Below are 27,670 nucleotides of genomic sequence, written 5' to 3' on the forward strand. Positions count from 1 at the left end.
ATGTTTTCCATACTGGCTACACCAAGTTACATTCCTGCCAATAGTGCATATGAGTTCCCTTTTTTCCACATCCTTGCTAATACTTAATATTTCTTATCTTCTTTAAAAAAGATTGCATTTATTTAGTCATGAGAGACAGACAGACAGAGAAGCAGGCTCCCTGTGGAGCAGGGTGACCATTGCAAGACTCGATCCCAGGACCCTGGGATCATGACCTGAGCTGAAGGCAGATGCTTAACTGACTGAACCACCCAGGCACCCTATTTTTTGTCTTTTTGATAAGTCATTCTAATAGGTATGATACCTAATTTTGGTTTTGATTTGCATTTCCTTGGTGATTAGTGATCTTGAGATGGTTGTTCTGAACCTGTTGGCTAACTATGTATTCTTTGGGAAAATGTCTATTTGAATTCTCTATCTATTTTTAATCATAGAGTTCTTGTTGTGTGAGTTCTTTATATATTTTGGATATTAACTCCTTATCGGATACATGATTAGCACTTATTTACTTCCCTTTAGTATGTTGCCTTTTTTGTTTTGTTCATAGTTTCCTCTGTGGTGCAGAAGCCTTTTAGTTTGATGTAGTCCTACTTGTTTATTTTGCTTTTGTTGCCTTTGCTTTTGATCCAAAATATCACCAAAACCTATGTTAAAGAGCTTATCACTATGATTTCTTCTAGGAGTTTTGTGGTTTCAGTTCTTATATTCAAGTTTTTAATCCATTTTAAGTTAATTTTTGTGTATGGTATAAGACAGTGTCCAATTTCATTCTTTTGCACATGGCTGTCCAGTTTTCCCAGCACCATTTGCTGAAAAGACTGTTCATTCTCCATTGCATATTTGTGATTTTTTGTGGTAGCTTTATTGACCATATATGCATGCATTTATTTCTGGACTCTATTTTGTCCTGTTGATGCATGTGTCCATTTTTTAGGCCAAAACCATATGATTGTGATTACTATAACTCTATAATATAGTTTGAAATCAGGAAGTGTGGTGTCTCCAATTTTGTTCAATCTCAAGATCGCTTTGGGCAATTTAGGGTCTTTGGTGGTTGCATAAAAATTTTAAGATTGTTATTTTTCTATAAAAAATGCCTTTGGAATTTTGATAGAAATTGTATTGAAACTGCAGATTGCTTTGGGTAACATGGACATTTCAATAGTATTAATTCTTCCAATATATGAGCTCAGAAAATCTTCCATTTATTTGTGTTTTCAATTTACTTTATTAACATCTTATAGGGTTTATTGTACAAGTCTTTCACTCCCGTGGTTATATTTATTCCTAGGTATTTTATTACTTCCATTGCAATTATAACTGGTATTGTTTTCTTAATTACTCTTCCTAATAGTTTGTTGTTACTATACAGAAGTGCAAAAGATTTTTATATATTGATTTTGTTTTCTGTAACTTTACTGAATTTGCTTTTAGTTCTAATAGTTTTTTTTATGTAGAGCCTTTATGGTTTTCTATATATAATATCAGGTCATCTATAAATAGTGCCAGTTTTACTTCTTCCTTTCCAATTTGGATATCTCGGGATCCCTGGGTGGCGCAGCGGTTTAGTGCCTGCCTTTAGCCCAGGGCTCAATCCTGGAGACCTGGGATTGAATCCCACGTCAGGCTCCCGGTGCATGGGGCCTGCTTCTCCCTCTGCCTATGTCTCTGCCTCTCTCTCTCTCTGTGTGTGACTATCATAAATAAATAAAAATTAAAAAAACCAATTTGGATATCTCATAACTTTGTTTTCTTTTTCTTTTTCTTTTTCTTTTTTTTTTCTTAATTGCTCTGGCTAGGACTTCCAGTACCATGTTGAGTAAGAGTGAAGAAAGTAAGCATCCTTATCTTGTTTCTGATCTGATATTAGAGAAAAGTTTTCAGCCTTTTACCATTAAGTATGATGTTGGCTGTCATCTTGTCATATATGGCCTTTACTATGTTGAGATATATTCCCTTTATACCTACTTTGTTGAGAGTTTTTATCCTAAATAGATGTTGAATTTTGTCCAATGCTTTGTCTACATTTATTGAGATGATCAGTGATTTTTATTCATTTTCTTTTTGTGGTATAATACCGACTTATTTATGGACATTGAACCATCCTTGCATCCCTCGAATAAATCCCATTTGATTGTGGTATATAATCTTGTTAATATATTAAGTTCAGTTTGCTAATAGTTTGTTGAGGATTTTTTTCATGTGTTCATTGGGAATATTGGTCTGTAATTTTCTTGGAGCAGGTTTGTTTCAATGTACTTCTGAATTGTCTATATTAATATGAAAATATTGGGCAGCCCCAGTGGCACAGCAGTTTACCCCCACCTGCAGCCTAGGGCATGATCCTGGAGACCCTGGATGGAGTCCCACATCAGGCTCTCTGCATGGTGCCTTCTTCTCCCTCTGCCTGTGTCTCTGCCCCCCCCCCGCCCCCGCCCTCTGTGTCTCTTTGAATAAATTTTAAAAATCTTAAAAAAAAGAAAATATCTTTTATGTTACATTTTTAAAAAGAAAAAAATAAGATTCTTTAAATCCTGTACTACTCTTCAATGTTTGTGAATTAGATATTTATGAAAAGTTTTTTTGGTGGTAGTGGTGGCTTTATTTTCTTCTTTTGTTTGTTTAGGTATCTGGACAATTGTCCTCAAGTCTAATAGAGAAAGAAAGAGACTAAGAAGCCCAGTATTGTTCCTATTACATATTTGGAGATAATATCTGTGGTTTGTGATCTGAGATCCATAAAGAGAGTGGAGAAAAAAAAAAAAACAAACACCCTCTCCATGCTTGATAAGCTAAGAAAGAAAAATAAATTCAAGCTGACATGAGCTATAATTGTTTTTGGAATACTACATCAAAGCCAGAAAGAAATTGTGGAAATTACTTTGAGAGTTTAACCTGTGGGAAATAAACCCTTTTTTGTAACTAGATGTTTCAGGCAGACACCTAGATATATCCAAAGTTATATGAATTCAAATGAGAAAGGTCAGTAAATTTCCAGATAGAGGTATAGACTAAAAGTTTTCAAGCCTATCCTGCATTGGCATGTGTCTCTTCTGGAATCCTTCCTGACTAAGGAGATAAGCTGGTGTTCATTGGCTCTAAATGGCTCCAAGTCTTTGCTCTACTTTCTGCCTGAGAGAGGATGCCCCACATAATCACATCAGGAGGCAAGGAGGCCCTGGGGATACCACCACTCAGTATTTGTCCCTCTGCTTACTCTTCCTTGGCTACAGGAACTCCTCTTCCAGTTCTCTCCTTCCCACCTCACAGCCTCTGAGGTCATACCCCCCTTAGTTTCCAGAGGCTAATCCAAAGTTAGGAGGGAGGTGATGGCTGCCTGGATAGAAGAGGGGAAGGAGAGATCCGTGATCCCTTGCAGAGGCAGGTTTTCTACAGTGCTAAGAGTTAAAGAGACTCTTCTTGATTGTTTTATTATGTCCTTTATGCATTATTGAGGATCTTCCATGTACAGACACTAGAAGGGAGAAAGTGGGAAAACTGTTTTCTCATAGCATAGGTAACTGTGGGCTTTTGAAGCAACTGGGAGCAACACTGAGGAACTGAGGAACACTGACGTGTTCCCGGTTTTCTGTTTGTTTTGTAATTTGGTTCTAAAATTAGGATACCTTCATCTATAAGGCAAATAATGATTGAACTGGCTTAACATATAAATTTATTTTAGAACATAACAAGAAATCCAGAGGCAAGATGGTTGGCTAATTCTCTGGTTCAGTGGCCTCATCAGTAATGTGAGTGCCTCCTCTTATTCTGCTCCTAGCATTCTTAGCTTACTGGTTTTGTCCTAGGAAATAGCCCCTATCATGGTCTCAGGATACTGTCACAGTTCCAAACTACCTCTGGATATAGCATTTAATGTTTGAGAGGTCATTCTGTCCTATGTGTCTCTTTTACAAAACACATCTTTCCCAGAAACCCTCTCCTTGGCAGATTTCTCTCATTGGCTAGACTGTATTTTCTTGCCCTTGTCAAACACCATCCCTGGCAAAGGGGATGATATTACTAGAATTGCCTTAGATTTGTCAGGAGTTAGCCTGAGCTGGAGAAAGGGTCACGGTCACCCTTCCTAAGGAATATACACCTATACAAAACTGTGGTTCATTTACAAAGAGGATAATGGAAATTGGAGAGGTAAACATCAATTTTGGCTACAATCATTGATTATAATGAAACAATTCCAATAATAGTAGTCTTTATCAAATATGTACTACATGCTGGGTTCAGAGGACTTTCTATGAAACATCTTAAGAACAAACTGGGATGTACCAATATCAGCTCTAATTTATAGATAAGGAAATAAGCTTAGAAAATATAAATAAAATGCCCCTACGGGGCACCTGGGTGGCTCAGTGGTTGAGCATCTGCCTTTGGCTCAGGTCTTGATCCCAGAGTCCTGGGATCAAGTCCCGCATCAGGCTCCCTCCAGGGAGCCTGTTTCTCCCTCTGCCTATGTCTCTGCCTCTCTCTCTGTGTCTCTCATGAATAAATAAATAAAATCTTTTTTTTAAAAAAAAATGCCCCCCCAAAAAAAGAAGAGGTGGAAACCAGTAAGTTCATGTTCTTATGTATTTCACATTGTCCATCCCTCATATGTTCTAAGATGATCTGTCATGAATTTTTTCCTTTGTTGGTATATTGGCTGTAAGAAAGCATGCTCATTTAACTTTATGGCGATACAGTCTGGAGAAATTGCATGCTATATTCTACTGCAAATCATCACTGATGGGGCAGCCTGGGTGGCTCAGCGGTTTAGCACCTGCCTTCAGCCCAGGGCCTGATCCTGGAGAGTCGGGATCGAGTCCCACGTCGGGCTCCCTGCACGGAGCCTGTTTCTCCCTCTGCCTGTGTCTCTGCCTCTGTGTATATGTGTGTGTGTGTGTGTGTGTGTGTGTGTGTGTGTGTGTGTGTCTCATGAATAAAAAAATAAAATCTTTTAAAAAAATCATGACTGATGAAAGCCTGGATATGTCAGGTTTTTATAAAGGGCATTTAGTGGGAAACATGATAAGGAAGTCCCTTTTCTATCCTATTCTCTTTCAGTCCCCAGTGCTATTTCCTCCACAACTTTTCCATTCCACTCTCATTTTCCCCACTTCTTAGAATTCCAATGAAAAAAGCTGGAAATAGCAATCTTTATATTTTAATAAATATTCTGTATACACCCCTTTTATCGCCACTTCCATTTTATGAACTGATTTGTCACTTAAGTATGCCAACAAAGCCTACCCTTTCACAGTGTTGGTCTGGCAAAACCTAGAATCTCATAAAGGATACTACCAGTGACTGAATTGGCATCCTGCTGCTGTCAGCAGCTCCACATAGGCCTCTGCACAGGATGAGTGAAGTTCAGAAGGTACTCCTCCAGGAAAGTGGTAATAAGGAAGTGTACATTTTGTTAGGCTTGATGTTCTGTTATCTGAGCCTTACAGGCTACTAAAACCTGGCAATGGACTGCTAAGATAGGATTTCACAAGAACAAGATTTATTTCTTATTAAAAACTGTCATTTTTTTCTAAATTTTTAAGTTTGTATTTGTTGTTCACTCTTCACACATATTTAAGTTTCTGAAAGGGGAGAGTTAAACTTTGCAGATGACCTATCAAAATTTCTGATCTCAAATCTGATAAATAAGGGGTTAAGTATTATATTGAATTTGAGTAGATCTGAGTGAGTTTCAGAGACAGTGAATCATCTGAACATGTTTAATTTAGAATTTCTTTGAACTTAAGACATTCTAATTGTGTGTGTATGTGTGTATGTCTGTGTATGTGTGTGTTTGAATTTAACATGGTGGGTGAGACCAAACACTAAGAATTTTTTTTTGAAGTATGCCATTTGATGAGATTGGAAATTATTGTTTTAAAGTTGCATCAAGTCTTCTACCTCTTTAAGAGTAAAGGCTGAAATTACTTCAGAGGAAGTTTCTTGTTGAGTAGTGTGAAAAGTTGGTCTGGTCCAAAATGCTTGGTTTCTCAGTAAGAAAACAAAGAGACTTCCACAAGGTCATGCTGGTAATGGAAATGGTAGGTTTCTACCTCTCAGACCAAGGCATTTTCTTTTCAACCACACTACCACCCATTACTTCCTGGTTCATAAAACCCCTGCCTTTGTAGTTTAACACTCTGAAGGCACCATTGTGAAATTCTTAATATTTTTATCTCCAAAGTCTGATGTAATAATGCCTAAACAGATTCAAGTCAGTTTTCAAATCCTTATAACTAAAAGATTTGACATATTTTATAAACATTGATAGGCCTATAAAATATTCACATAAGGATAACAAGGATGGTGGCGGGGGGAGGCACTAGCTATCAAGTACTCTTATCCCACATCAGAATTTCATTTGACAAAGGTGGTATACTATGAACTTTATTTGCATTAAATTTTAAATCTTCAAATGGCTTTCCTTCAATGTTTAGCACACTGGCACTGGTAAGCTACCTCATCGTTAAATATATGAAGAATTTATGGACTGCAACCTTTTGAAGACAGCACCAGAAACCAAAACCACATAATATATTCAAAACAAAAATGGTTGAATTATTTGTCTAAGGGAGAAGAATATTTGTCTTAAATATGACATTAGAAATAATATAATTAAGAAGAAAGTAGTTCTGTCTGAAACTTACTGTCCTATTAATCTAAGAAAGATAAATATCATGTTGTGAGAAAGAAAACAAAGTCTAAAAAGTAAAAATGTTGGGTGTTTTTCTGCAAAGAAAGAACACATCTTTTTTGAAAGGTAGGTAAGGTGAAATAAGGTTTCCTTCAGTTAGAGTCCTATGGCAGGCTAGCAAATTTGTCAGGTTTCCAAATCCATGCTGTTTTTCATGCTGGTATTTTGCTTATGGACAAAATGAGCTCAGAGGAGAGTCTGGCTCAGAGGAGAGTCTTTGCTTTACTGTAGACCTTGTTAAGCAGCATTTGGGGAAGTCCCACCCTGGGACTCTGCAAAGCCTCCAGTTTTTATCTTATCCAAGTTCCTAGTGAGTAAGATTAATAAAGTTGCATTTAGCATTCCTCTCAGAAAACAAAGGACTACAGCTCTCTGGGGCTCAGCACAAAACAGTGCTGCCTGCACCTGCACTCATTTCCAGTTATTTTCCCTTCAGTGTGGGTGGGGTTTCTTCCCCATTACCTCCACATTGAAAAGATTTGAGACAGAAAAAAGAAATTACTTCTATCGCTTTATCTACCTTAGCTCAGTGTCATTCCATAGGCATTTATAGATTTTTCTCCCAAACAAATGGAACTATTAACTCTTTAAATGTTATGAAGGGACCAGGAAAAGTTAAGTTTCCTTTCTGGAATTTCCAGAAGCCTCTTTTGCATGTAACTCTAAGTCAGCACATCCTTTTTATTTCTTCTATCGATGTCTATCCACAATGCCCAGGTGGGTTTCTGTCAGGAGGACTCCGGTCAGCATTGTTGGCTTAAAAAGCAAACTAAAGCTCTCAGTATATGCAATCACACATAATTATTTAGTCATCAACACTAATGTTGCTTAGCAAGTCTTATTAACCAACTAAGGCAAATTCTAACTTTTCACTATACTGTAGAATTTTTGTGACACTCCTGTTCAAGAGCAAGTGTGTTCTACCTAAGTCATTCACAGTATAGGTAGTGTGTGGGTATGAATGATAGGGGGCAGGAAGTCACATTCTATTTTCATGTATGTTGGACATTACCCAGTGTTTCATGCTCAAAGAAAAAGAAATCATGAGAACACTTTCTTCTATGTCCCTTACTACTCACAATTTACATCAATTGTCAAAGAATTCTGAGATTGAAGATTCATTGGATTGAACCTGAGAGTCCAGAGATAAGATGTATTCTGATTGGAAAAAAACAGGCTTCTATGTTCTACAACCTGACTCTGTATGGAAAACCAGCCCTAGATCTTGAGGGGAAGGGTGTAGAAATAGTGACATGGTAAATAAAGATTTTCACCTGACTTCTACCTAGTATTCCAGTTAGATTAAGACTTTGTAAATTAGTCGACAAATATTTATGAAGCATTTACAGGAAAAAAAAATCACACATGATGGTCAACTGTAAGTCTGACACCAAGGAAAGTGTGTATTTGTCCAGGGGGCACAAAAATGGTCCTGGATGTTTTTCCTAAAGAACTCCAGAATTCCATGGTCTGATGTACCTAACACATTGCAGAGATGACTTTCTCCAAACTTGTTAGTTCTAACTCCTGCCTGAGAGTCTACAGGCCATGTGGTACCTCATCTTTAATCCTTGTGAAGGTTCTGGGTTCCAGAATTGGCACTCAACAGGGAAGCATAGTAGTGAAGTAAGCGAAGATGACCCTTGATGTTGTCCCTTCATCCATTCACCAGTATCCTTCCAGCCCTGTCTAGTCTCTTTCTACTTTACATTCCCTCCCTCTCCTTGGTGAATGAAATAAAGCTCTCCATGCACAACCATCTATGCTAATATGTCTGTTTTAATTGTGACAGTATACAGAAAGGCTTGGTAGTATTTGTGACATTGTTTCTGGAAATAAAAAGAAATCTGTGTTCAGATTTGATTCCTACACTTTGTATTTGAGTGATGTTAGGCAAGATACCTAAACTGATAGATTCTTACTTTTTCTTTCTCTAAAATGAGGAATAATATCAATCTACCTCGAAAAAGACAATTTGTGCAAGACTGTTTTTATTCAAGTATAATGAACATACAGTGTTGTATTAGTTTCAGGTGTACAATATAGTGATTCAACAGTTCTATACATTCCTCAGTGCTCATCATGACAAGTGTACTCTTATCCCCTTCATCTATTTTGCCTATTGTCCCACTCACCCCCACCCCACCCCCTACCCCAGGCAACTACCATTTCCCTGTATTTAAGAGATTGCTCTTTTTGTCTCTTTTCTTTTTTGTTAGTTTGTTTCTTAAATTCCACACATGAGTGAAATCCTGTGGTATCTATCTTTTTCTGACTGACTCATTTCACTATGCATTATTCCCTCTATATCCATATTGTTGCATAGCATGATTTCATTCTTTTTTATGATTGAGTAATATTGCATTGAATAGATATATAACATCTTGTTTTATCCATTCAACTATCAGTGGATACTTGGGAATTTATCCATTTCTTCTAAGTTGTCCAATTTTTAAAAAATATTTTATGTATTTATTCATGAGAGACTCAGAGAGAGAGAGAGAGAGAGAGAGGGAGAGACAGGAGGAGGGAGAAGCAGTCTCCATACAGAGAGCCTGACATGGGACTTGATCCCAGGTCTCCAGGATCGGGCCCTGGGCTGAAGGTAGCACTAAACCGCTGAGCCACTGGGCTGCCCTAAGTTGTCCAATTTGTTGGTGTATAATTTTTCACAATGTTCTCTTATAATCCTTTATATTTCTGTGGTATTGGTTATTTCTCCTTTTCTCTGATTTTATTTGACTCCTTGGGTATGTGTGTGTCTGGCTCAAGGTTTATCAACTTTGTTGATCCTTTCAAAGAACCATCTCCTAATTCATTGGTCTATCCTTTTTTTTTTTTTTAGTTTCTATTTAATTTATTTCTGCTCTGGTCTTTATTATTTGTTTCCTTCTACTGGTTTAAGATGTTTTATTATGAGTATCAGGCAAGAAACATGTAAAGAATCTTTTATAGAGGGTAAATATAAAATTCAGAGTACACACATCTCAGTAAAAGAATGTGTAGGGATCCCTGGGTGGCGCAGTGGTTTGGCGCCTGCCTTTGGCCCAGGGCATGATCCTGGAGACCCGGGATCGTATCCCACGTCGGGCTCCCGGTACATGGAGCCTGCTTCTCCCTCTGCCTGTGTCTCTGCCTCTCTCTCTCTCTCTCTCTCTCTCTATCATAAATAAATAAAAATTTAAAAAAAAAGAATGTGCAAAGTTCACAAGTCAAATGAATGACTGGTAAATACTGGTTAGGAAAGAAAGTATCAGAAAGTGCTCCAAAGAGGAGTAAATAAACACTAAGTGGCCAGATGGTGCAGTTGAGTATTTCCAGTAGGAGCAACAGCATGAGCATTATGACTAAGCCTTTATCTAGTTCAATTTTGCTAAAAAGAAGTGAAAGAGATTGGAGACAGCTGGAGAGATAAAGCAGCCAGGCCTCAGTAGAACCAGGAGTGTTCTACTCTACAGGGAATGGACATTCTGGAAGGTGACTATTGCTGGCAGATAGCAGTCAGGGGACCAGAGATGCTAAACATCCATCTGTGCAAGGCACAGTAACATATAATGAATAATTATTCTACCCAAAATGTCAATAGTATCCTTGTTGAAAGACTGTATAGAGAAAATGAGGGGATGATGCTTGTAATAATTTTGGTAATGATGATGATAAGACTATAATGCTGATAATAGCCACAGCAATATAACCTTATCTGCATCTCAAACCCTCTGCAAAGCACTAGATAGGCATTGTCACCTTTACCCTCCAAAAACCCTAATGAGGGGCAGCCTGGGTGGCTCAGTGGTTTAGCCCCGCCTTCAGCCCAGGATGTGATCCTGGAGACCTGGGATCAAGTCCCACGTCAGGCTCCCTGCATGGAGCCTGCTTCTCCCTCTGCCTGTGTCTCTGCCTCTCTCCTCTCTCTCTCTCTCTCTCTCTCTCTCTCTGTGTGTGTGTCTCTCATGAATATATAAATAAAATCTTGAAAAAAAAAATCCTAATGAGAGTCCTACTATTTTATTGTCATTTCACAGATGATAAAAACTATAGGTCAAATAACTTGCCTCAAATCTAGTAAGTGATAAAGAGTAGGGCCTAATCTTACCTGATTCCAGAACTTTCTCTCTTGAGCTGTATGCTGTACATCTTTCTGTAGATTCTCAATTCTAGATGCACACAGTAAACAATATTATGATGCCTATTTGTTCCTCCAGACTAATTTAATCAGCCTTGGGATTGGATCTCAGGCATCAGAAATTTTCAAAGCTTCCTAGTTGGTTGAGATGGCTACCAAACTTGAGAACCACTGCCTTTCTCAAAGTTCAACCAAAGACCAAAATTAAAGGGTTTTGAAGAGTAAAGAGAAGTTATCATGTTTGTGCTTCAGAAAGAGTAAACCCTCAGTCTGGCTGGAATGGGGAAAATAAATTTGAAGGAAATCTTCACTAAAGATAGGAAGGCCTACGGCAGGGCATTGTAAAAGTTTTACCAAGAGATGCTAACGGTTTGGGTGAAGATCACAACAAAAACAATAGGCAATTGTTATGAGGGAAGGTCACCAGGATTCGGTAATCAATGGGATTTGTATGAGGTATTAGGAAGAAAGAAGTACAGGATGGTTCCCAGGTTTCTCATCCTTGCACATTGTCCATGAATTTTTCCCAAGTTTACTTAGTGCTAATGGAGCCCTCAACAGCCAAAACCATAGAGGCCAGAGAAACAGTTTTTGTTGCTGTGTTTGGAGGCAGGGACACATCTGGTCAGGGGGAAGATCAGAGGAAGGCATAGAAGAAAATGGTGCCTATGTAGCCTCCGGGAGGAGATGCTGGGCAAATAGTTGAAAAAAAACAATCTGAGCTTAAGTTAAAAGTCTAGCCTGAAAATAGACATTAGCAAGTAGTCACTGATCTTGATAACATAAAATATGATGTTCTTAGAATGCCTTAATGTTTGTACGAGCAGGTAGTTGGAATCCCAGCAACCTGATCTGTCTGGACTTACAAAAAATTTCTTTTTAACTCAACCACAATTTCTCTCTGTCCTATTACAAGTCCCCTTTAGAAGTGTGAAGGGCACATGTAAACATATATGCTATAATCCATTTAAAAAATTCCACTTATGGATTATATTTCTAGACTTTATTCAATAAACCACAACCTGTACAATTCCTTATATTTAGATGGCACTCTTCAGTTTGCAATGCCATGCCTGTATATCAAGTCATCTGATTCTTACAAAACTTCTTCCAAATGAGGAAATCCAGTCTCAGATTGTGAGAAAACTTGACAAACTGACCCAATTAGTAAGTGGAAAATCTAGGACTCAAGTTCATTTCTTCCGGCTCCCAAGCCAGCATTCTTCACCAGGCGGGTTTCAGCACATCCCATCTTAACACCACCACATTAGACTCCCAGAATCAAACTCCATGGACTCAGATTGCTTCAATATTCTGAAAAGCTAGTGGAAAATCTACCTAAATGGTGGGGTGTTGGGGAAAAAAGAAAATTTACAAGAATTAGTTGAATGTCAGTATTAGAGTAGACTAAGCTCCTGGCTCAAGGCCCAAAGACCACTTGCACTGAGAAATTCTTTCATCCCATCATGATTTAATTTGTACATTTTGATCAATATTTTGTCTCATGTATATGAGAAAAGCAATACCTAAGGCAGGTCTTTTAACTGCCAGCCTATTCATTTTCATTCATTTGTTCTCTCTCTTTTCTAAAGGTCAGAGTTCATCAAAGAATGTGGTATCCATGATCAGTCTGAAATTATTAAAAACCTCAGAGATATGCTACAGTGATCTCTGAACTGAAAAGCTCCCACTTGTTCTCCAGGAACAAAGAAACGATGAGTCAATTGATGCTGTGTACAGCTTCGATTGTTTTTTTGGAGAACAATTTGTTATTATGTCTTAGGTAGCTGTCATCTGCCTGGGGATTTGATAAATAGAGTATGTAAAAGTGTGGGCATCAGTGAATTAGCCAGTGATTCAGAGCTATTGAAAGGTCACATCTCATTTTTTTCATGCCTACCTGAAAATCTCCGGTGTTAATAGTTCATGATCCACCAAACTGCGTTGTAACCCTTAAAACAAATTACATTTTTAATCAGTAATTTAATACTAAATTCATTCAATAATAAATATATTCAAAACCTAGTTTTCTTAAAATTTTAAGTTCTTTGCAAAACTTATTATATTACAAATCTGGCAAAGTTTAAAAATAATTTTCAGGAGCTTTTAATTGACTAATTCCAATTAACAAAACAATGGAATTAGATATGTTAGGTATTTTAACCTGCATTTACAAATTTAACATATTTGGTGACCTTACACATGACACTTTCACTCAGATCCTAGGAGCCATCACCAAAGCAAGGAAACCTGGGAAATAGTCTCTACTTTGGTGACTGTGTATTCAACTCCTCAAGAGTCAATTTTTAAAAAGTAAAAAGGGAAGAATGAGCACTAAGGGAAAATCAGCAGTCTTCTGCCACTGGTGAGTTAGGCTAATAGCTGATCCTCACTACCTTATTTTTCCCAGCAGTTCTTTGAGACCTCTCCTGTAATTACTGCAGGTGCTTCAAGCACCTGTACACTCAGGTGTTGCCCTGGCTTCAGTACACATTTGCTAACTGATTGCATCTTGCTGGATGAATTATTATGTAGAGATTGGAACCCTGTGAAAGTACTGCTAAGAGATTCTATTCCATCAGATATATTCACTCTATATAATGAACTATGTGCAGTCATTTTCTTTAGAGGTATCTCTGTATAGGATCTTGGATATCAAGGAGTTTCAAACTTGTCATTCTGTGATCCCCTGTGTTCAGAACCTTGGTTTGTGGGAGCTAAGAAGAAGAAAATTCAAAAATCAATGTGAGGAGCACCTGGGTGGCTTAGTCAGTTAAGCATCTGACTCTTGATTTCCCCTCAGGTCATGATCTCAGGATCCTGAGATCAAGCCTCTATATGTGTGTTGAGCTTCCCACTCAGTGGGGAGTCTGGTTGAGATTCTTTCCCTCTGCCACTCCTCACCCCCACCCCCACCACAGGCATGTTCTCTCTCTCTTATTCTCTCTCTTAACTAAATAAATCTGAAGGAGGTGGAGAAGGAGAAGGAGAAGAAGAAAGAAGAAGAAGAAGAAGAAGAAGAAGAAGAAGAAGAAGAAGAAGAAGAAGAAGAAGAAGAAGAAGAAGAAGAAAGAAGAAAGAAGAAGAAAAGAAGGAGGAGGAAAAGGAGGAGGAGAAGGGGAAGGAGAAGAAGGAGGAAGAGGAGGAGAACGGGAAAAAGAAAATCAATATGAGGTCAGAATTCATCACTTAAATAATAAAACAAGGGTCTGTTTTAAAACATTTCTGATGAAGTCTATTTCTGCCTACTAGATGCAGGCTATGGAAGAAATGTTTACATAGACCATAACTGAGCTAGGTTTGCAGCTATATACATTTAACAACAATCACATTTGAACCAAAACAGCATATTTTCTTAAAGATCTTTTATATTTTCTAGAAGATTACATTTCCAAATACCATTTAGCTTGAGGAATTCTTTTCCTCATAATCTTTGCTTGGTATTTGAAAAGTTATTTCTATTTGATAGCTCATAAATCTTTAGTCTTTCCTATACCAATAACCTGAGCTCAAATGTGGAAAGGAAAGGAAGGATGATTGAGAAAAGCAAGAAGGAATAATATGAAGGTAAAAAAAAAAATAGAACACAGTTTCCTCTTTTTTATTATAAATAAGTATTTTCAAAATACAGAACATTTCATACTCCTCTCCATTATCCCTATAAATTCCAGAATCTATTTACTATATGAAAAATTATTATATTTTAAAAGCCCATCAGCATCAACATAGGTATTTAATATTAGATTATCTCAGAGGTTTTGCTATTATTTTAGAATTTTAAATGTCATAATAAAAAATGTCAAAAAATGTCAACTTTCTCTATTTAAAAACCACTATTTCTACATGGAGCTAGAGATAGGGAGCCATTACTTTTTTTATGTCTTAGTTTTCTTTTTGAAGAGTTGGGCATGAGCATTCAGATTTGCATTTCCTGAGCCCCTTTAACTTGCTTTCAGGAGTTTGAGAGCTAGTCAGTGTTGAGAATGACATGGATTTGGCTCTTACCCTCAGTGGGACTCAGGAGGTCTAGAAATTGTTCATGGTATTGTCCGTATGGACATACTTCAGTTTTTTTGAGTAGAGGCTCCAAAAGTTTTCACTAGATTCTCAAAGGTATCTGTGACCCCAAATAAGTTTAAAACTGTGGCCTCCATTCCTTCTCTGAATTCTTGTGTGCATCTCCATACCTTTTAAGAAGTGATACATTTTTCTTTACCTGTTGGAGGTGTGGTGGAGACTGGAAGAAAGACTATGATAGGAGGATTGGCTATGGTCAGAAAGGGGTGTAGTGCTCAAAGCAGTAACAGCCATCCCATCTCAGAAGTACTTGCCAGTCTTATCCAGCCTGGGGTTCTCTGTGACATTTCTCCACCCAGCATTTCAGGTTCTCCATTTGTAAAGTGTACATTTGGAGCAGGAAAACACTACCTAGCCCTTTTCAAGACCCATGATTTGATTTGATTTGATTTGATTTTACTTGATTATTTGTTAAAGCTGACACATATGGGGCACCAGGATGGCCCAGGCGGTTAAGTCCTTGACTCTTGGTTTTGGCTCAGGTCCTGATCTCAGGGTCCTTGGATCAAGCCCTGCATCAGCCTCCATTCTCAGGAGGGAGTCTGCTTGAGGATTATCTCTCTCCCTCTGCCCTTCTTCCCATCTCTAAAATGAATAAGCAAATCTTTTTTTTTAAATTATGATTTTAAGTTGACACAAATCTTACATTACTTTCAGGTATATAGCATAGTGATTCAACAAGTCTATATGTTATGCTGTGCTTACAAATGTAGCTCCCATCTGTTACCATACAACACTATTACAGTCCCTGTGACTTAGTCATTCAATAACTGGAAGCCTGTATCTCCCACTCCCCTTCAGCCATTTTGCCGATCCCTCCACCCCCTCTGGCAGCCATTAGTTAATTCTCTGTATTTAAACTGTATTGTAGGAATCCCTGGGTGGCTCAGAGGTTTAACCTCAGCCTTCTGCCCAGGGCGTGATCCTGGAGTCCCAGGATGTGATCCTGGAGTCCCAGGATCGAGTCCCACATTGGGCTCCCTGCATGGAGCCCACTTCTCTCTCTGCCTATGTCTCTGCCTCTCTCTCTCTGTGTCTCTCATGAATAAATAAATAAAATATTTTAAATAAATAAATAAATAAATAAATAAATAAACAAACTGGATTTTAGATGGTGACTTACACACAGGAGTACACTAAATCTGTTTCCTGAGGGAAGAAGCCATCTTTCCTCTTTTAGGGTCCCCTAAAAGTGCTCTTCACATCTAGTTAAATATCTCATAAAAGTTAGTTAAGTATAAGATTTAGATATATATTATACTGTGTGTTTATCAGGTCATTTGGGATTTTTATAAAATCCTGTTTCTCCAGTTTATAAAAAACACAATTTCCCTTGGGTTTCAAGTACTGCAAAGTAACAAATTCAATTAAATCTAGCAGCAAATTTCCCCATAGATAACAAAAAGCACATTTATACTAGGGAATTCTTTTTTACCTAACAGAAGAATTAACTGTATATGTGCTAGAACTCCCTGCCTTCAATTCTTCTACAAACCTAGAGGTGTGGACATGTCCGCAAATAGAATAATCACAGAAAATGGCCAGCCTTAAATCTGTTGAGATTTAAATCAAGAAATATTTATATTTTATTATTGGTTACAGTTGATGTGTAACATGATACATCTACCTAATGTTACATATTTAATTGACTTTTATTCTTGTAGCTTTTCTAAGAGTGAAAAGACTCAAACTAAATTAAATCTTCTAATCCTGAGTAATTGATAAGAAACACAGAAGTAGAAGGATATTAAAAGGAAAGGAAATATATATATTCCAAGTGCTTTATCTTATGTTATCAAAATGATTTGCTGAGCACCTAAGGCAGGCTCTGTGCCAGGCCGAAGAAGCACAACAAGGAATAAGATCATACCCTCAAACACTGGGGATGCAAATACCTAAAAATGTCAAATTCATAAAAGCAGAGAGTAGAATGACCATTGCCAGGAGCTGAGGGATCAGGGGAAAAGGGAAGAGGTTGGTCAAATGGTACAGACTTTTGTTTTAAAATGAGTAAGTTCTGGGGAATCTAACGTGCACATGGTGGCCACCGGTAACAATATGTTTCTGCACGTGTAAGTTACTATGAGAGTAGAGCTTTAATGTTCTCATTACAACAATACCAACAAAATGATAATTAGGTGAGATGAGGGAATGTATTAACTAACTTTATTGTGGTAAACATTTTGCAATGTATTTGTGTACCGAGACATCACATTGCACACCTTAAATTTAAATATGTTATATGTCAATTATATCTCTGTAAAGCCGGAGACAAAAATAAGACTTATTCAACTCACATTCAACCTCAATGTGTTAGTTAATTCTGTCCTGAATAACTTGTATTTACCATCAACTCTGGCCCACTGGGCAAACACACACACACACCATGAAATTCATGTACTCATAACTTTGCTTTCTAAATATTTTGTGGCCATGGGGATTCCTGGGTGGCTCAGCGGTTCAGCACCTGCCTTTGGCCCAGGGTGTGATCCTGGAGTCCCAGGATTGAGTCCCCCATCAGGCTTCCTGCATGGAGCCTGCTTCTCCCTCTGCTTGTGTCTCTGTCTCTCTCTGTCTCTGTCTCTCTCTCTCTCTCTCTCTATCATGAATAAATAAATAAAATCTTTAAAATAAATAAATAAATATTTTGTGGCCTGTCATTTAATTTCATGGCGAACTGCTAATGAGAACTACCTCCACTCCCCACCCCACCCATTCACCCCACTCCTACCATCCCCCTCCTGAAAATTGTCTCAGAAACCCTCTTGAATTCGTAGGACAGCCAAGGAAGATTTCTGCTCTCAGGCAACAGAAAGAGGAGACATTTTATTTTATTTTATTTTATTTTATTTTTAGGAGACGTTTTAAATGTTTAATGGGTTAAGATTTTAGGAAGAAGAGATTAAAAAATTGTTTTAAAATGCATATGCACTTGTATACCTATTTAAAATTAAAGCGGGCCAGCGCGTGAGCGATCTGGGAGGCTTGGACTCCACTAAGGGGAGAGGGAGATCCGCCTGCAGAGGTGAGGCCACTAAGCGAGGTCACCGACCTAAGAGGAGCTTGGCCCAAGGCCCGCCTCTAGCAGTGTCTGCGTCAGACTAGATCCCGGCTTCTGGGTCCGTGATCTCGCCTGGCCGCAGCGCCATGCGTGTAACGTTGGCCTCCTGAGGGGGCGTCTTCAGCTCACCGCTCCCTCCTCCTCGGGACTTTCTCAGGTACCTGCCCATCAGCCCCTGAGGCACAAACCTGGAGGATCTGGTTCTTCTCATCTAGCCAGGACCTTCCCTACACTAGTGTGGGCGTTCAGGACAACCAAGCAATGTGAAGCTATGGTTTTCACAGGCCCCTTGAGATATAGCCCTGAAGATTGGCAATTAGAAAACAGAAGTAAAGGCACAACACACTATGGCCTCCTAGCCTCAGGCAGAGGGGCCAGAGGGTGTGACTTCAGGATGACTGATATAGCTCCATGAGGGTGGATACCATCTCTCATCATTTCAACCAAGGAAAGAAATCAGTGGTAGTCTGAAAGTGGCTGCTTATGTAACAACTGCATTCCATGCCAGGCCTGAAATGTTCCAAAGCTCACTTCTATGAGTAAATTGCAACGAAGATTTCTACAAAAAAAGACACAAGCAAAAGAAGAAGGAAAAAAGTTTAAAGCTTGTCCTGGAGCACTGCTGTGATAATCCAGTAGCGTGGCATGTTAATCCACGGCCTTCAAAATCCTAGAAGACTAGCTCTAATCTCCTACTCTACAGAGAGAAGAGAGAGAGAGAGAAAGAGGAAGCGGCAGAGACACAGGCAGAGGGAGAAGCAGGCTCCACGCAGGGAGCCCGACGCAGGACTCGATCTCTGGACTCCAGGATCACGCCCCGGGAGGAAGGCAGGCACCAAACCGCTGAGCCACCCAGGAATCCCCCCCCCCATTCCGTTTATATACACATTTTTTTCAGGGGAGTCAGAAATAAGGCAAAACAGATAGCCATCTGCCCATCATCTGCCTAGTGGCCATTTCCAGTCAACCAAAATGCCTTCTGGTTGCTTTATGTTCCCTGATAAAAGATGCCTAAACCTGAATTTATCTCCCTCCAACTGGCTGTCCTTCCCAACTGCTGTATTTCCACCTGCTCATCCGGGACAGAAATTTCTGAGAGTTATTGATTTTTCTCTTTTCTGGATGCACCCTGCCCACTACTCCCCTCAGCAGTTACGCAGTCTTGTTGCTTCTTCCTCTGTGATGCTTTCAGGATTTTCTTTCTACTCCTATCACAGCCATTCTGTTCTGGCCCCTTGTCACTTTACTCCCAGCTTTTGCTAGACCATTCTTTCTGGTTTCCCTGGATCAAGCTTTCCTCTTTAGATCTCTCTACATAGGGAATAGAAAACAATCCTCTTGTTTTAGTGATACATATGTCTTTCTGGAAAACTTTCAATGGCTCTCTATATCTCAGCATAACTTTCAAACCCTTCTAGCTGATAGTCAAGGGTATTCATAACCGTATCTTTCACTGCTTCCTAAGCTAATGCTTTTTTTTCCAGATTTTATTTATTTATTCATGACAGACACACAGAGAGAAAGGCGGAGACACAGGCAGAGGGAGAAGCAGGCTCCATGGAGGGAGCCGATGTGGGACTCAATCCCGAGTCTCCAGGATCACGCCTTGGGCTGAACGCAGTGTTAAATAAATCGCTGAGCCACTGGGGCTGCCCTCCTAAGCTAATTCTTTTTTTTTTTTTTTCTAAGCTAATTCTTAATTCCTGATCATTCTCGCAGCTGTGCCTTTGCTTAGACTATACTCCCTATTCTTGCTGTATTTAACAAATCATAGCCACTCTAAATCTCAGCTGAAGTTTTAGCTTATCCATGCAACTTTCTCTGACCCCTACACTCCATTGATTACAGATTCTGGTGACTTACAGAACCTATAGTCTGTACTTAATTATAGGTCACCTGTCTTTCTATGCCTATTTCCTTTCTTCCCACCTATTATTTCATATTCTAAAGACAATGCCATACTTGCATGGCTGCCACAGTACTGAGTCCTGGGCGGGGCATAAAATGGGTGCTGTATATAGAAAACCAAGGGACAAAGATGAGTTCTAAACATAGCTGAGGAATCAAATAATAGCTAACACTCACATATATGTGAGGCACTGAAAACGTGTTTTATATGTATTAACTCACCAAATCTCACAATAATCCCACAAGGTAGTAACTATTACCCCATTTTATAGATAAGGAAATTGAATCAAAAGCCAATAAGTGACAGAACTCAATTCAAACCCAGGCAGTCTAATTCCGGAATCTCTACTCTTAACCACTTTTTTGTATATCACCAAGGAGATGGAAAGAGGGACATGTTGCTATAAAGATGGGAGAGTAGAGGTTAAGCGATTAAATCATGGGGCTAAAAAAACTGGATAAAGAATAAGGACAATTACAAGTAAACGAGTGCAGACGTGGGAACCACAGCAAACAGGAAAATGAAGATAAGGACAGTTGTCAAAGAAAAGGTAAAAAGAGAGAGTCAGTCAACATGGTTGGGGAGATGACGAAGGCCCAGGAAGACCTCAAAGAAAGGCTGCTGTGTCAAGCAGGAGGCAGGGAACAAATGAGAAAAGGCAATTCTTACAAGATGGTGAAGGTGTTGTCCGTGTTGGGCTCTGGCACAGGCACTCTGCGGAGCCTCTGCTTTGGGCTGAAACCAGTACACGATAGCGTCTCATCTTTGCAGGTACAGAGCTCACATATGTTGACGTTTGTGGTAACATTCTGTTCTGGCTGCTCAGTGAAAGTTGTATATGCCTTTTCTGGGAAGTATTTTGCAAAATGCACCACTGAGTGCTGAGTCGTTCGTTGGGGGGAGAACCGACTCAGATGACTCTGGTTGGTGACTTACAGTAATTTCCAAGTCCATAGGTGGAACAGTGACTTCAGTCAGGTTTGGCTGTTGACTCTGAACACGCTCTGGATGTGCAAGTGTCACCTCAAGGTCTGCTGGAGAAGGAGCTGTAGTCTTCTTCGTGGTTGCAGAATGTTTAGCCTCTGTAATAGGTTCTGGAGTAATGGTAAGCCCCAAGCCCCCATGATGAAATGTGATGCTGGGTGATTCTGGATGCTGGCCTTCACCCTTACTTGGAGTTGGACTCATCACTTCCTGATGAAATGGATATTGAACTTTAACCTCCTTAGGTGGCTCTGGAGGCTGAGTTGGGGTCTCTTGCATGGCTGGAGAAGGTTCAACTTCCATATTGGATCCTGCAGTTACAGTAATTTCCAGGTCCATAGGTGGAACAGTGACTTCAGTCAGGTTTGGATGTTGCTTCTGAATCTGCTCGAGATGCGCAAGCGTCATCTCAAGGTCCTTTGGAGGGGGAGTTGTAGTCTTGGTGGTTGTAGAACGTTCAACCTGGGTAGTAGGTTCTGAAGTTATGGTAAGTCCCATGTCCACAGGATGAACTGTGACACTGGGTAAAGTTGGATACGGAGCCTGATCCTGACCTAGGGTTGGAACTGTCCCCTCCTGATGGAATGGATATTGAACTACAACCTCCTTAGGTGGCTCTGGAGGCTGAGTTGGGGTCTCTTGCATGGTTGGAGAAGGTTTGGTCTCTGTAGTAGGTTCTGGAGTTATGGTAAGCCCCAAGTCCAAAGGTTTAACTGTGACTTTATTTAAGGTTGAATGCTGAACCTGAACCTGCTCTGATGGTGGAAATGTCACCTCAAGGTCCTTTGGAGGAGCTGTAGTCTGATGCAGAGTTGTGGACTGTTCAACCTCTGTAGTGGGTTTTGGACTTATGGTAAGCTCTAGGGCCAAAGGTTGTGTTGTCACATTTGGTGACCACAGGTGCTGAGCTTGATCCTGAGCTGACGTTGGAACTGCTGCCTCTTGATATATGGAAGGTTGAGCTACAAGTTCCTTAGGCAGCTCTAGAGGCATGGCTGGAGAAGGTTCAATCTCTGTAGTGGATGCTGGAGTTATGGTAAGTTCCAGGTCCAAAGGTTGAACTGTGACCTTAGTCAAGTTTGGACGGCGAGACAGAACCTGCTCGAGATGTGCAAATGTCACCTCCACGTCTTTTGGAGGAGCTATAGTCTTTTTCAGGGCTGTAGAATGTTCAACTTCTGTAGTGGGTTCTGGACTTACAGTAAGCTCCAGGTCCAAAGGTTGAACTGTTACACTGGGTGATGATGGATGCTGAATTTGATCCCAACCTGGTGTTGGAATGGTCTCCTCCTGATATACTGGAGATTGAGCTACAGTAACCTCCTTAGGTGGCTCTGGAAGCTGGATTGGAGTCTCCTGCATAGGTTGAGGAAGTTCAATCTCCTTAGTGAATTCTGAAGTTATGGTAAGCCCCAGGTCCAAAGGCTGAACTGTGACTTCAGTCAAGATTGGATGCTGAGCTTGAACCTGCTCTTGATGTGCAAATGTCACTTCCAGGTCCTTTGGAGGAGCAGTAGTTTTACTCACGGTTGTAGAATGTTCAACTTTTGTGGTGGGTTCTGGAGTTAGGGTAAGCTCCAAGTCCAAAGGCTGAACCGTTACATTGGGTAACAATAGATGCCGAGCTTGATCCTGACCTGGAGTTGGAACTGTCACCTCCCGATACATGGGAGGCTGCATTACAAACTCGTCAGGTGGCTCTAAAGGAGGACCTGGAGTCTCTTGCATGGTTGAAGTTTCAACCTCTGTAATGGGTTCTGGTGTTATGGTAAGCTCCAGATCTAAAGGTTGAACTGTGACTTCAGACAAATTTGGACTCTGAGCCTCAACATGTTCTGGATGTGGAAGTGTCACCTCTGGATCCTCTGGAGGAGCTAGAGTCTGCTGCAGGGTTGTAGAAGGCTCTGGAGGTACAGTAAACTCCAGGTCAACAGGTTTAGCAGTGACACTGGGCAAGCTTGAACGCTGAGCTTGATCTTGTCCTTGAGGTGGAACTGTCATCTCGTTATGGACTGGAAGTTGTGGTTCAACCTCCTTAGATGGCTCTGGAGGCTGAGCTGGAGAAGGTTCTGACTCTTGATGGGGCTCTGGGGACTGAGTTGAAGCCTGCTGCAGAATTGGAAATGACTCTAGCTTCTCAGGGAGCTCTGAAGGCTGAGTCTGTGCCACCTGTTGGGCTGGAGAAAGTTCTACCTCCTTAAGGGGCTCTAGAGGTAGAGATGGAGCTTCTTGCAGGACTGGAGAGGATTCCACCTTCTCAGGAAACTGTAGAAGCTGAGAAGGGGTCTTTTGAGAGACTGGAAGAGGTTCCACTTTGTCAGCAAGTTCTAAAGACTGGGCTGGGGATTCCTGTTGTGTGGCAGAAGGCTCTACCTCCTGTCGGGGCTCAGGAGATATAGCTGGGACCTGCTGGGGAACAGGAGGCTGAGCTGGAACCTCTGGTTGGGTTGGAGGCTTGACGTCTTCAGTGGGCCCTGGAGAATGAGCTGAGACTGTGTACTCATTTGAAGATGGTTCAATCTCCTTATGGGGCTCTGATGGCTCAGCTGGGGCCTCCTGTTGGGCTGAAGTAGGTTCCATCTCCTTAGGAGGGTCTGGAGTCTTTACTATGAGTTCTTGTTGGCCTGGAGGAAATTCATCTTCAAGGGTCTCTGGAGACTGGAAAAGAAGCTTGGACTGGGCTGGAGAAAATTCAACCTGCTCAGGGGGAACTGGAGCTTAAGCAGAGGCCTCCTGCTGCCCTGGAGAATGTTCAAACTTAGTGGGCACTGGAGTTATGAAAACCTCCAGATCTACAGGTTTTGCTGTGATATTGGGCAACATTGGATGCTGAGCTTCACCAGGACCTAGACGTGAGGATGTCACCTCATGATGTACTGGAGGCTGAGCTACAATATCTGTAGAGGACTCTGGAGGCTGAGCCTGGTGCTCAGGCTGGACTGGAGAAGGTTCTACACCTACGACAGGCATCTGAGGCAGAGATGAGCTCCACTGCTGGCTTGGAGAAAGTTCAGTTTCCTCAGGAAGATCTCCAGTCTGTGTTGGTACTCCCTGCTGATCTGGATAAGGTTCAACATTTTCAGCAGGGGCTGGATGTTATTCTGGAAACTCCTGCTGGATTGGAGAAGGTTCCAACTGTTCCGGGGACATGGCAGACTGAGCTGAGGCCTCTTGTTGGGGTAGAGAAGTTTCAACTTCATTAGTGGACTCTGGAGTTATAATAAGTGCCAGATCCACAGGTTTAACAGTGACTTTGGGGAAGAATAAAAGCTCAGCTTGACTCTGACCTAGAGGAGAAACTGTTACCACATGATGCTCTGGAGAGTGAGCTGGGACCTCCTGCTGGGTTGGAGAAGGTTCAACCTCACCAGAAGGTTCTGGATACTGAGCTGTGGCTTCTTGTTGAGTGGCAGAAGGGTTAACTTCCTCATAGGTCTGTAGATGCTGACTTGGGGCTTCCTGATGGGTTGCAGAAGGTTTAACCTCCCCTAGGGGATTTGGATGTTGAACTGTGGCCTCTGACTGGGCTGCAACAGGTTCAGTGCCCTCAAGGGACTCTGCATACTTAGCTGGGGTCTCTGTTTGGGTTGGAGAAGGCTCACCCTCCTCTGGGGTCTGAGGGTGCTGAGTTGGGGACTCCTCCTGGGTTAGAGGAGGTTTGATCCCCTCGGAGGACTGTGGGTGCTGAGGGGGGCTTCTTGTTGGATTGGAAAAGGTGCAACCTCCTCAGAGGTCTGTGGATGCTGACCCTGGCTTTCCTCCTGGGTTAAAGATTCACTCTTCACATGAATCTGTGGAAATTGAGTGGGAGCCTCTTCCTGAGCTGGAGATGGTTCTCCCTCCTCAGAGGCCTGTGGATACTGGGTTGGGGCCTCCTGCTGGGTTGAAGAAGGTTTAGCTTTCTCAGGAGTCTGTGCATGATGATCCTGGCTCTCCTCCTGTATTGAGGAAGGTTCACCCTCCTCAGGGATTTGTGGAAGCTCAGCAGGGGCCTCCTGCTGGGGTGGAGAAGGTTCCTTCTCTTCCTGAGTCCCTGGAAGTTGAGCCAGGGCCTCCTCCTGGGTTGAAGGTGATTCACCCTCCTCAGGAGCCTGTGAATCCTGAGCCAGGGTGTCCTGCTGGGTTGTGGAAGGTTTAACCTCTCCAGGGGTCTGAACAGGGGTCTCCTGCTGTGTTGGAGGTTTCTCCTGTGTGGGAGATTCTGGGGACTCAGTTGGAGTCTCCTGTTGAAATGGCAAATGTTCATTCTCCTCAGGGGACTGTGGAGGCAGAGTTGGGGCTTCATGCTGGGTTGCAAAAGGTTCCACATTAAGGGGCACAGAGGGCTGAGTGACAGACTCACGTTGAACTGGCAAAGGTCCCACCTCTGTAGTGGGTTCTGGTGTTACAGTAACCTGCACGCCTGCAGGTTTAACAGTGATATTGGGCAGGTTTAACTGTTGAACCTGATGGTGACCTGGAGGTGCAACTTTCACCTCATGATGCTCTAGAGGTTGAGCTGGGTGCTCCTGCTGGGTTGGAATAGGTTCCACCTCCCCCAAAGACAGCTCTGGTGGCTGAGCTGGTTGTTCTTGCAGGATTGCAGATGATTCTATCTCCCCTGGAGATTGACCTGGGGTCTCCTGCTGGGTTGAAGATTCTGCCTCATTAGGGAGTTCTGCAGGCCCAGCTGGGGCCTCCTGTGTGACTAGAGTAGGCCCAGTCTCCTCGGGGAGCTCTACAGGCTGAGCTGGGGCCTCCTGTGTGACTAGAGTAGGCCCAGACCCCTCGGGGAGCTCTACAGGATGAGCTAAGGCCACCTGTGCAACTGGAGTAGGTCCAGCCTCCTCGGGGAGCTCTACAAGCTGAGCTGGGGTCTCCTGTGGGACTGGAGTAGGCCCAGCCTCCTCGGGTTGATCTGGGGCCTCCTGTGGGCCTGGAGAAGGCTCAGCCTTCTTGGGGTGCTGTGGAGGCTGAGTCACAGTTACAGTAAGTGCCAAATCTACAGGTTTAACAGTGACATTGTGTAATTTTGGCCGCTGAGCTTCATTCTGACTCAGAGATGGCACATTTACCTCCTGAGGTGGTACCTCCTCCTCTGGTGGCTGAGCTGGGGCCTCCTGAGGGGTCCAAGGTTCTACTTCCTCAGGTGCCTCTGTAGGTTGAGCTGAGGCTTCCTGTTGGACTTCAGGGGTACTTGAAGGTTCAGCTGGGGCCTCCTGTGGGCTTACAGAATTTCCAGCTTCCTTAAGGATCTCTGGAGGCTGAGATAGAGCGTCCTGAAGAAGTGGAGGTGTTTCTGTCTCTTCAGGGGACTCTGGATGCTTGGCCTGGGCCTCCACCCCAGGCACAAAAGGTTCAGGTTCCTCTACAGTGGACTGGAGAGGTCCTGCAGGGGTCTCCTGCAGGAGTGAAGAAATTTCAAGCTCCTCAGGGAGCTCTGGGGGGTTGATCTGGTCCCCCTGGGAAATCCATTGGTCGGTTTTCCTCAGGGTATATGATATCCATACCAGAATCTGAATAATCGTCCTGCAGTTGTTCTAGGAGCTCTTTATTTGCAAATTGGTTTGGAGTTCCAATAACAACTTTGGCAAGCCTTCGATGCTGAACTAGATCTTTGTCCAGGTTTGGGGATGAAACAAAAAACTTTCTTTGGTTTAAACTCTGACTATCCAGAGGTGGAGCAAGTATTTCCAACGACTGGTGATCTTCTGGCTCATCTCCAGTTTTCATCTTACTTTTGAGTGGAGGAGGCAGAACTATGGCCTGATTCTCATCACCCAACGCTGGAACCACTTGTAAGAGCCTTTCGTGCAGGGTTGGCTTGTCATTCAGATACTGATCTGTCTCTGGGGGCAGCTCACCATTTGAATCCGTGTCCAGGAATGGAACCAAAGTCTCAGTCAACTGCTTAGGCGGGGCCGACATCTGGGCTGGAGCAGAGGACCTCAAGTTATTAAAGCCCCCCCCGGCTCTGCGGGGCGGGTAAGTGCCTGGAGCGATTCACGCAGGAGTTCAGAAGAGTGCGAAGACCAGGGTTCCGGGGATCTCTCCGGAAGCGGAGCTGCCTGGCCCAACAACCACGATGGTTGCCAGGTAAAGAGAATTAATAAAACGCAGAAGCAAAGCCTGGACATGATACTCTGCGGAGCAGAGACCCAAGCCAGTGGGGCGCTCGGTCTCGCCAGAGAAACCGAAATGTTCAGGGAGCCCGGTGACGCCCCCATTGTTAGCAACTGCGCGCCCCTCCCCCGCCTACGTCCCACCCTTTATTTACGCCACCTTTGTGAGCTTGGCACAGCTGGGCTGCGGCTGGGCTCCGAAGCCCCTGGTTCAAGCCTCTTCCCCAGAATCCCCAGGCCAAGCCTCCCTTCCCCTGCAAAGGCCACCACTACCTCCCGCCGAGCTACAGGGAAGGATTTGGGCTGCTGGAGTCTGCAAGGACCCAGACTCCAGCCGCTCTGAGGTGTAGGGTCGGGGTGTGGAGCAGTTTCCCGAGGAAGCAGAAGACCTGGCGTCCCGGGAGATTCAAAATGCTAGTCCAATTCCGGCGGATCGAACTTGTCCTCTTCAAAGCTTAAATCCGGGACACATTCCTCCTCCCCCTGGCTGTACTGCTTCTAAGAAAAGAGGCTGACCTGAAGAATAAGCACAGGGACAGTGGGGAGGGGAGCACACTTCACGGTTACTCTGAATGTTGCCATTTCCTCTAAGTTCTCAATACGCATGTCTGAGTTTTAATCCACTACTGTGTTAGGAGGAGGCTACCTACCCCTGAATCAGCGACGGCTCCAAACTCCTGTGGGAGGGGCTTGGGGGCATGGGGGGAGGGGAGAGGTGAGC

At 42.2% G+C, this 27,670-nt stretch overlaps 2 protein-coding genes across 3 annotated transcripts; both read right to left on the reverse strand.

Annotated features, from left to right (window-relative positions):
* Positions 1–10,626: 10,626 nt before the first annotated feature.
* LOC144288865 (uncharacterized) lies at positions 10,627–23,933 on the reverse strand. 2 transcript variants are annotated; one of them, XM_077856821.1, is made up of 3 exons: positions 20,534–23,933; positions 12,718–12,769; positions 10,627–12,151 (listed from the first exon to the last, which is right to left on the reverse strand). In XM_077856821.1, exon 1 carries the CDS (start codon positions 23,426–23,428, stop codon positions 20,687–20,689), a length of 2,742 nt encoding a protein of 913 aa, XP_077712947.1. In that variant the 5' UTR covers positions 23,429–23,933; the 3' UTR covers positions 10,627–12,151; positions 12,718–12,769; positions 20,534–20,686. The 2 variants fall into 2 exon arrangements, with proteins under 2 accessions (XP_077712947.1, XP_077712946.1); XM_077856820.1 differs by having other exon boundaries at positions 10,630–12,155.
* Positions 23,934–24,177: 244 nt separating this feature from the next.
* LOC144288866 (uncharacterized) lies at positions 24,178–26,840 on the reverse strand. Its single transcript, XM_077856822.1, is given in 2 exon segments — positions 24,178–26,308; positions 26,310–26,840. Coding segments are annotated over 2 exon segments (2,259 nt in total). The 5' UTR covers positions 26,756–26,840; the 3' UTR covers positions 24,178–24,495.
* Between the last annotated feature and the right edge of the window lie 830 nt (positions 26,841–27,670).

This window comes from Canis aureus, chromosome 18 (assembly GCF_053574225.1).
Source record: "Canis aureus isolate CA01 chromosome 18, VMU_Caureus_v.1.0, whole genome shotgun sequence".
Classification (NCBI taxonomy): domain Eukaryota; kingdom Metazoa; phylum Chordata; class Mammalia; order Carnivora; family Canidae; genus Canis; species Canis aureus.